This window comes from Cynara cardunculus (assembly GCF_001531365.2).
Source record: "Cynara cardunculus var. scolymus isolate 2C chromosome LG 2, CcrdV1, whole genome shotgun sequence".
Lineage (NCBI taxonomy): Eukaryota > Viridiplantae > Streptophyta > Magnoliopsida > Asterales > Asteraceae > Cynara > Cynara cardunculus.
The window spans coordinates 65,937,135-65,947,001 of record NC_037529.1 but is presented as its reverse complement, the minus strand read 5'-3'; the positions used below and the strand labels follow the sequence as shown (position 1 = coordinate 65,947,001).

General features: G+C 35.0%; 1 protein-coding gene across 1 annotated transcript; it reads right to left on the bottom strand.

The window, feature by feature from the left end:
* Positions 1-779: 779 nt before the first annotated feature.
* LOC112507335 (protein ACTIVITY OF BC1 COMPLEX KINASE 7, chloroplastic-like) lies at positions 780-7,199 on the bottom strand. Its single transcript, XM_025111881.1, has 18 exons — positions 6,969-7,199; positions 5,306-5,993; positions 5,074-5,217; positions 4,802-4,927; positions 4,523-4,610; positions 4,352-4,445; positions 4,018-4,111; positions 3,795-3,849; positions 3,586-3,677; positions 3,301-3,471; positions 3,088-3,144; positions 2,861-2,944; positions 2,624-2,708; positions 2,159-2,220; positions 1,982-2,056; positions 1,778-1,882; positions 1,246-1,387; positions 780-992 (listed from the first exon to the last, which is right to left on the bottom strand). The coding sequence occupies exons 2-18, from the start codon at positions 5,975-5,977 to the stop codon at positions 919-921; spliced, it is 2,220 nt and encodes a 739-aa protein (XP_024967649.1). The 5' UTR covers positions 5,978-5,993; positions 6,969-7,199; the 3' UTR covers positions 780-918.
* Between the last annotated feature and the right edge of the window lie 2,668 nt (positions 7,200-9,867).

Here is a 9,867-nt window from a genome sequence, read left to right as displayed (position 1 = left end):
TGTGTGTGTGTGTGTGTGTGTATTTGGCGGTCGGTTTGGTTCAAACCGCCCAAAAAAGGTTCCAAACCGCAGACCGGACTGGACCGCCCGGTTTTGCTATTTTCCAAACCAGACCGGACCGCCAGACCGCTCAAACCGCCAAAAACGGTCCGATTTGACTTGATTTGGCCGGTTTAAGCGGTCCAACTGTTTTTTTGAACACCCCTACATTCATGTTACCTTCACACATTATAATATAACTCCACATAATATAAGAGTAACTTCACCACTTCTCATTAAAAATCTTATCTCACGTCATCTCAAGTCCCTCTCTCTCTCTCTCTCTATATATATATATATATATATATATGAGAAAAGGTAGTTAAAGTATTGTCTCTCTTTATTAACTATATATATCAATCATAACATGGTTTTTCTTTAATGATCTTTTCCTACATCTGTCAATAAGTCCAAAGTCATAGATAACTGGTCATCAAACCAAGTAACCAAAAACTGCAAATGCTTTTAAACTCGCACATAGTATAGTTAGTACAATTTGTTATCGAGACAATCAATAGATCAAGTACTACGAAACTAAATACCTTGACACCATTTTTGTTTATTATGAGAGGAGACCGAAACAATGGAACTTTGTTGAGATATAATATGCAAAGGTTACAAGACATCGTAGGTAAGGTCTGGGGAATAAGATATACGCAGACCTGTTATCTATTTAAACAGATCAAACAATTGATTCAGTAAAAACCCCAATAAAAAATGAAGTTCCAAATATATATATATATATATATGTGTGTGTGTGTGTGTGTTCCATTCATTTGCAATTGAGCTTTAGTATCTTTTCTATACAGCTGTGTATACAAAGTAATAAATATGGGTTAACAGAAATGCTGTTATGGGACTTCAATCTAACCACTGTTTCTATATCATCTTTTCAAATTTGTCAAGCTTCTTCACCCTTTGCATGGACCTAAGGAGCAGGGCTATAAATACACCTGCATTCATAGATTTTGATCATGTTCATCAGCTAGACAATGATCATTAGAACTGAAACTAGTCATGTAAAAACCAAACCAGACCAAACAAGTCTAGTATGTCCCACCCGGAGTTGGAGTCTGGGGTTGGGATGTATGCAACTTGTCCTCTACCCCAAAGAGTAGAGCGGGTTGTTTATTTGAAGACCCCCTGGCTTTTGAAAAGTGTGCAGAAAAAAGAAGTTTGCCCAAAAAGTTGGCTGAAGTTAGTCACCTGCAGCAACAAACGATCCATTTGCTATAAGTTGGCTGCCTTGGCTGCTAAATGTGACACCTATGTTTACGAGCGTACCCCCAATAACCGTGTACAAGGTTGCCATTTGCAATATTGTGGCCTTCCGAGCTGCTCGTTCAGACTGATGAATTTGACAATATCAAATGGTTACGGACTGAAGAAATTAGAATGAGAAAAAGGGATGGTGGTTGTCACAATAAGTGGAACCCTATTAGATTACTTCCCAAAAGAGCCCTTCAGGAGAAAGGAGGTTCCAACATATATTGAGAAAAAATGGTCCAAACACGCCCCCTCCAACAGAGGCTAGACGGGCACATATTGTCCCGAAATGTTGTCCCTAGAGTGGTGGACCAAGACTTTGATACAGTCTACATGTGGAAACCATTAGATAACTCTTTAAATAGCCCTTGAGGAGAAGAAAGGTTCCAACATATAGTGAGGAGAAATGGTCAAAATGTATTCAACGTAAGATCCAACAGTAATTTCAAAAAGATGCAAAAGGGTAAAATACCTCCAGAACTCTGACACGAAGTTTAATGTCTCCTGATTCTAGTTGTTTCACAAACTCTTCGATCCGCTGAACTCTGTAAGGCATCGACACGGTGTATGATCTTGCCTGAAAGTTCATTAGACTGTTTTTAGCATAGAACATCACCACTTCTGTATTTCCAAAATGTAGGCATCTAATTTAGGGAAATCAGAGAAGATATCTTACGTCATTGGCTTGCTTTTGTATTTCCTGGACAAGTTGTGTTCCACTGCGCCGCTGTTGTTTAAGATCTAACAGCTCCTGTAAGCGACTCGGATGATTTAAAATCTAATCTCGAAGGGACTCAATAATCTGTTCTTGTTGAAACTTATATGATTASTGTATCACACAAAGATATATAACCTGTGCATAAGGTGCAGCAATCTTGACGAATGAAAAATCTGGAACGAGTAAATAGCCAATTCCTGGAAGGAGACATAATTACAAGTAATGAGGTTGGCAGTTGATCAGCGTATATGAGTTTAACATGAGTATGAATCAGGCTATAAAAATAGAATTGTCAACGAAATGAAGTCAAGTAGAAATGCAGTTTTACTTCGACTTATGATTTGAGAAGAATCAAGAGCGAGTGAAAACTCCATTTGTCTCTGCGACGTTAGCCTAGCAGGTATCTTTGCAAAATGAGTGATGGGCTTCAATTCAATGTATGTGTTTGTATGTAAATATAGATACATACATAAAACCAAACAAACAATATGTATATATACAGTTATACACACACGTACATACATACATACATATATATACATACATATATATATATATATATATATAATGGGGGGGAGGGAGGGAGGAGGGAAAGGTGACCTTCAAGAGTGGAAAATGCCCTAATAACAAATGTGAAGGTGGATGGAAACCGGAAAGGCTGATCTGTTGCTATAGAAAATAAATCCTGCAGGCAAATTATGACATTTTCAGGAAACCATCTTCATATTAAGCACCATCATAGCATTACTTCCATGCAACAGTTGGAACGAAAACAAATCCACAAAATATCCAGAAAAACAAAACTTAAAAGTACTTTCGAGTGTATCAACTGCTTACCTCGCCTATTGCTGCCAAAGTGGTCTCCTGATCTGGTGACTGACTTAGCAAATTATCCAAAAAGAACTGAACAGATCTCCTAACCTAAGATTGTTATGAAGACAAATCAGATATGAAGAATAAATGAACCCTAATTGACTAGATGCAGGGTTAGATGGCTTATGGTTGGAGGTTCAATTTAAGACATTTAAATTTAAATTCAAATGACAAGATGATGGTTTGCATACTGCTGACATGTCTCCAGTAGGTTGAAGCGCTTCAAGACTTATCAAACTGTTCATAACCTGCATAATATCATATACCAACTTTTAAGCTAATTTAAATACACAAACTGAATTATAGGAGTTTCGAAAAGTGAGCATAAAGAAGCCAGATTATGGTGTCATTTGCTTTATGGTACAAGGAGAATACAAAATTCTAGAAATAGTATGCAACAAGACCTTTTTTGCATCTTTTTCATAAACTGCATAGAAAAGATCCATTAATCTTTCTCTTGTGAAGGACTTGATCTCCCCCATCATGCCAAAATCATAGTAGATTAATGATTCATCCACATCGATAGCAAGATTTCCAGGATGAGGGTCGGCATGAAAGAAACCTGTTTTAAGTATCTGCATATTATAGACAAATTTAATGAAAATTCAGTCCAAAAGAAATTTTAACAGTGTATGACTTTTGCATTCAATAAATGTAAGAGGTGGTGAATAAAGAGGAAGATTCTCAACCTGAATCAAGTACGATTCAATGGCGTGTGAAGAGATTTGGGATCGACTGAAACCCCTTTCTTTTATCGCATCTAAGTTATTAATCTTAATGCCTGTTTCACAGAAATTTCAAACACAAAAGCACCTTTAAACATGGTAACTATTTGCCTCTTCAGACCTAAGTATTAGATTGCATAATTCCAAAAGAATTATAGAGTTCAGATTGAAACCTGGAACATACTCCAATGTCAGCACCTTCTGTGCTGTATAATCCCAGAATACTTGCTGCACAGTCACGATGACTATGAAATTAGATTAGAATGCAAAGAATTCTATGTCGCTTATTTTAACTTGAACTTTTTTTCCAGAAATTCTCTATACATTAGTCACGACAGTGGTCCTTCTACAGAGTCTAATATTACAAAAAAGCAAGGACTCAAGGAAGAAACATACAGGCACTCGGACCCACTTTATATTACGAAAATCTCGACGAAATTTATCAGCATTTTTCCCTTCATTTATATAATCAATCTCCTCGTACAAAATCCTGCAAAAATAATACAACCAAGAAAACAAATTGATCAACTTAGGTAGGCCAAGATAAAAAAAAATACATAAAAAGAGCACAAACGAACAATCTGCTTCTTTTTCTTCCCTATTTCACATTGTTTACCAAAAAAAATGCTAAATTTATTATGCGCCACAATAACTAAACCAAGTGCATACATTATCTTGGAGTTGTAGTTGATTACATATTGATGATCATTGATCAATGCTGGGTACTTACTTCGCACATTCATCATAGATGCCTATCCAGTCCCTTGTCGGACCACCGAGAGATTCACTTCTTTGAAAATACTCCGCAACTAACTTCAAATTTCCTGGATGAGAAGAGTGTATGATTTAGTCATGGTAAAAACTGCAAAACTGTAGGTAAACATGTAAGAGATGCACTCACGTAAATCAATGTCAAAAAGTTTCTTCAGACCAGGTCTTTGAACTTTGATAACTACTTTTTCTCCATTATGTAATATTGCACGATGTACCTAAAGGAAGATCTTCATTAGGTCTATATCACGAGAAAAACAAAACATCATGAAGATGAATACAGGAAACACGATCAAATCAATGTCTTCAGCTATTTTTGAAGGTTGGGTTCTTTCTTTTCTTCCTTTTGTTTTCAAATAGTTTAGTTAGATTTAAAACCCAATTATAGAGAATCAGAGATAAGCTTCACCTGACCCAGACTAGCAGCTGCAATTGGTCTTTCTTCAAACTCCTTGAAGATTACATTAACTGGAGCTCCCAATTCTTTCTCTATGAAACTTTTGGCTTTTGCTGGTGAAAAGGCCGGTACTCTGTCCTGAACCATATGATTGCCATAGTTAACAAAGAAAACATCAGAATCCACATTCAGCCTTTGATCGCACCGTAGAAATCACTTCTCCACATACCCAAGGTAACAACAGAAAGAAGCTAAAAGATATATGCAGAGAAGGGAAGCTATACCTGTAACTTGGCGAGCTCATCGACAAATTCACGTGGAAATAGATCTGACCTTGTTGAAGATAACTGCCCAAGTTTGATAAAGGTTGGGCCAAGTTGAAGCACACACTCTCTTAGCCATGCAGCTGTTTTCCTTCTTCTGCTTTTCTAAATACGCATGCAGCAGTTAGTAATAGAGATGGTGAAAGTAATGGATAGCAGAAATCAACGCATACTCAAATATCGGCATACAAACCTGCTTGTCCTCTGTGAAGCCTCCAGGATATGCCCACTTTGCATTGTCGAACAGGACACGAACACGAAGAGAAAGAACAAAAGACCACACATCTATTGATCTTTGTACTGAATTATAATTTTCATTTGCCCAGCTGAAACTTTCATCTGATGGCAAGACTTTCAATTCTTCAGAAGGCAGAAATCCAGTGGGTTCTCTGACTTTTACAGATTTAACTGGTGCTGGGGTGGTCGTTCTCTTAACAAGACTTGTTCCATTAACAACTTGTGTTGATCCATTCACTACCCCTGCTGTTTGTTTGGATAGAGGCTTGTTTTTCACCACCTCACTGGTAGGAACCATGGTGATTGCTTGACCATTCTTTCCCAACTTTACAGGTTGACCGTTGGCACCCAAATTCACTGGTTTACCATTAGCACCCAACTTAACAGGTTGACCATTTGTATCCAGTTTTGCAGGTTGACCATTGCTACCAAATTTCATGGGTGATTCTGTCTGTTGCATCTCAACATGAAACCTGTGAAACCTCTCAATTTTAGGTTTACATTCATGCCTATCCAACTTCAGGGTAGATATTGATCTTGAAAAGCTGAGATTGTCCGTTGTTCTCCCTTGATTTACCAATTGCACATCACGGCAATAGCAGCTGTTAGAAGCCAGTATTGCCGCCATTCAAGAAGAAAGACACCTGGAGTTTTACACATCTGTGAGCAAATATAAACTAAACCAATAGACACACATGAAAAGACTTGAAATGGGAATAGTTGCACTAGCATCCAATATATGGGCCATGAGAGAGCCCTCAAATTTTATACATGTTTTATCCTTTTACCCAATTATGCACGTTTTAGCCCAATTATGATGTTTTTAGGCTTTCACTCTTTTAACCGATTTGGCAAACCCTGATTCCAAATTTCAAAGAATGACTTTATTTAAGTGAATTTCATATTTACTTTGTCATTTTAGACCATTTTTGCAGTTGATGTGTGAGACTTGTGATATATGATACTAACTTTTATATTTTGTTTTATTTATTACCCATCCAGTGGTCTCAATTTCTTATACACGTGTAGCAGGGCCTTCAGAAAGATTGGAATGACTCTTATCTGCTCTTATGAGTTGGAGAACTATATTATCCAGCCATTGACAGAAAAATTAAATGACTGTAAGAGGTCAAAGGCATGCCAACTTTTTTTTATTGATCCATTCTAGCCTTAGAAAATCATATAAGCTGCAATGCAGTTGGCTCATAATAATGGATATACCTAATAACCTAAAGTAACAATGACTTGGAAACCAATCTAATTAACGAAAAGTTAAGCACAAACCCAAATTAAGAAAATAATGTACTAAAGGCCTCGATGTTTCGCAATCTCCTTAAAAACACCTAACTTTTACTCGCAGGGGAAAACCTGATCTGCGTATCATACTCGAATTAAAGTAATAGATTCAACATAGCAAAATCTGAGAATAAATTGATCACTAGCCTTGACCTTTTGGAATATGAATCCCATGAATTAAGATATTCAAACGACGTTCAAAGCATATAGAAATTCGCTTGTAGTAACCGACGGATTTTATTTGAACAAGCAAGAATAAGCTATAGAATCAAATCCGAGAGAAACTGAAACTGAAATCGAAATTGAAATGATGATATGCTTACAGATTAAACTAAAGGAGATTCAGATACAGATCGCCGAAGTTCCGAATCGAATTGAATCGCTGGAAAGAAGTCCGGAAGCAGGGATAATGAGAGTGAGCAACTGAATAGAGACAGGTGGAAGCAAGTAACGTGCAGAACTGTTGTTCCCAGTTGTTATTTTTCGAACAAGTCTTGATGATGCATAGCGACAATCGGTGGTAGCGAATCTTGTTGGAGGGGGTGGGGTGTTCGATTAACGACCGCACCACCGATATTTACAGTTGATTTTTTGATTGGTAGGAGTAATCCGCCATTTGTGTTTCTCCATTGCATTACGTGTCTTTCTCCATCCCCATCGACATGTGGTTTGCCAAGGACTCGCATCGATTTTGGACTGTAGCAACTTCTACTATCATCCGTCGATTAAAATTGATGGTTTAATCCGTAAACAATGAGTCAGATAAGCTAAACCAGGTGCTTTTACTACAAATGGGTTCGGTAATACCATCTTTACTCACGGTCTCAATCCGTGTAAGTACACAAAAAAAAATTAAAAGGAAAAAAATTTAGCAATTTCATCCGAGCTTATCACCACACAAACCAAGATTATAATTTTCTTATCTTATTTTACTAGTTGCGTATCCGTGCAGTGTGACGGGAGATGTAAATTTTAACGATTTTAAAGTTTCACTGGTTTAATTAGAGAAGATTTAACGATAATATAAGTTATAATTGGTCTTTACATATTAATACAATTTAAATAAATAAGAGTTATGGTTCCAATTATAGTCTATCAATGAAAAAATTGTATGACATTTTAAAATTCAATATATTTAAAATCCAACATATTTAAATGACTCCACAAATGTGTTCGATTTATACCAAGAGCAAAGAATCAATAGATCGAGAACGAGACCGATAGTTCTAGAGCAATTAAATTAGAGAACTTTTAATAACTCATGATAAATATCAGTTTGAATCTCACATTAGGGGATGGGGACAAAACATAGAGGTATGAGAGGGTGAAGACATGAGTGAAAGGTGTCAAAAGTATTTTGGGAACATGAAAAGAAAATGTAATAATATGCATTGGAACTTGTATTATCATTATGAGTTGTAGATTAAGATATTTTAAGACTGAATGCATAAAATAGTAGTACTTAATGCATTATGAGTTGTTTTTAAGGTTTTGTACATAAATGTATAGTACTTTGTACATTAAAAATTGTTTATAAGGTAGTGTAGATATATCATATCTTATATTATTATTGGTCAAAGTTATATTTTTTATTTTATAAAACATATCTGATAAAAAAAATAACTTTAATAAAAAACTAAAAAATAATAAATATATCAAAATTCATGGTTACTATTCTCTACAAATAGAGCCCATCGTATCATCACACCAATCTTTCTATTTATTTTAATCATCTTGTTTGTTATCTTACAAATTCCAAAAAAAAAAAAAAAACTTTCATTTTCTTTCAATTCAGTCACGATAATTAATTATGATTGTTTATGTATTTTCAGATATGTAATTTCAACTCCCTTCATGGTTGTTATCTTCTAGGCCTCGTGAGAATAATCTGAGATTAAAGCAAATTGGTCTGAACACCTACGATTACAAGAAAAAAAAGGTTCACAAGATATTCAAGTTTGAAGGTTAAGAGTTCGAGTACGAAGAAAAAAATGAACTCAAGATATATAATAAGTTGCAATGACGAACCTATCGATTCCCCGTTTCCGATGCTCCTGCTTAACTGATTTTTGTAACTAGATTTTTTGGGGGTATCAAAAGTGCATGCGGCAAACTTTTAAATCAACCATAAAAATTTAAAAAAAATCCATCGAAATCAACCAAAAAACCAATAAAATCCTTCGAAATCAACCAAAAAACCGAAAAATTCCCTTGAACAACCAAATAACTTGAAATTTTCTCAAAATCAACCAAAAAACATGAAATATCCTTTGAAATTGTGGAATTCTCCTAAAAACACATTGTGCCTCTAATCCACTTTAAAGGTGCAACCGTTCAGCAAAAAAATTGGATTTATCGCTGATAAGTTGACTTATAGTTTATTAATATCTCAAACTTCAATTATTATCAAGCTTTTTAAGCTCGAAATATGCATTAATTATTTTTAAGCTCTAATTTATAAGCGTTTTTTATTGAGCATAGTTCTCACTTATCGTATATATTTTTGAGCTTTTGAATTAAACTTGCTTTATCAAGTATGATTTTCATAGATATTTTTGAGTCATCGGATCTTTCAAATCATGCACAAATCCTCTTCGAGCCACGGTTCGGACCTATATCAAAAAGACCCGTAAAAATGTGACAAATACGATTTGATTACATTTATAGTTACAAATTTTAAGAATAATGTTCTTGACACGTATACAAACTTTTAATCTTTTAGATATGTTTTCTTTGTAGTTGTTCTTTTCACATTACATATCTAATTCACGATAATAAAAAGGAATTTAGAACTTTAATGCTTAATACTAGAGGTCCTCAAAAATCCGACCAACTGAACCCAACCCAATACGAAATAACTCAACCTGAAGCAACCCGATGTCTAATCGAGTTGTAAAATTTTCAAATCGTAAGTATTGGATTAAAATTAAGTTACTATTATTTGAACTCAACTCAACTCGATGATCCGATATTCTTGTATTTCTTGAATTTAATATGATAGTTGAGATAAATAAAGGAAACTGTTGAAGATTAGTCAATAGACAGACACAATTTAATTAGAATTAACAGAAATAATTAACTTGTCGCTAATATGAGGAACTAAAACCAAGCAATTTTGCAAACGTCAAATACAGATGCTGAATAAATAAAGATCAGATACGAGTTTCATTATAAGTGAAATAGTTTAGGGACCAAAATTGAAATTTACTCTTTTAAAAAGAA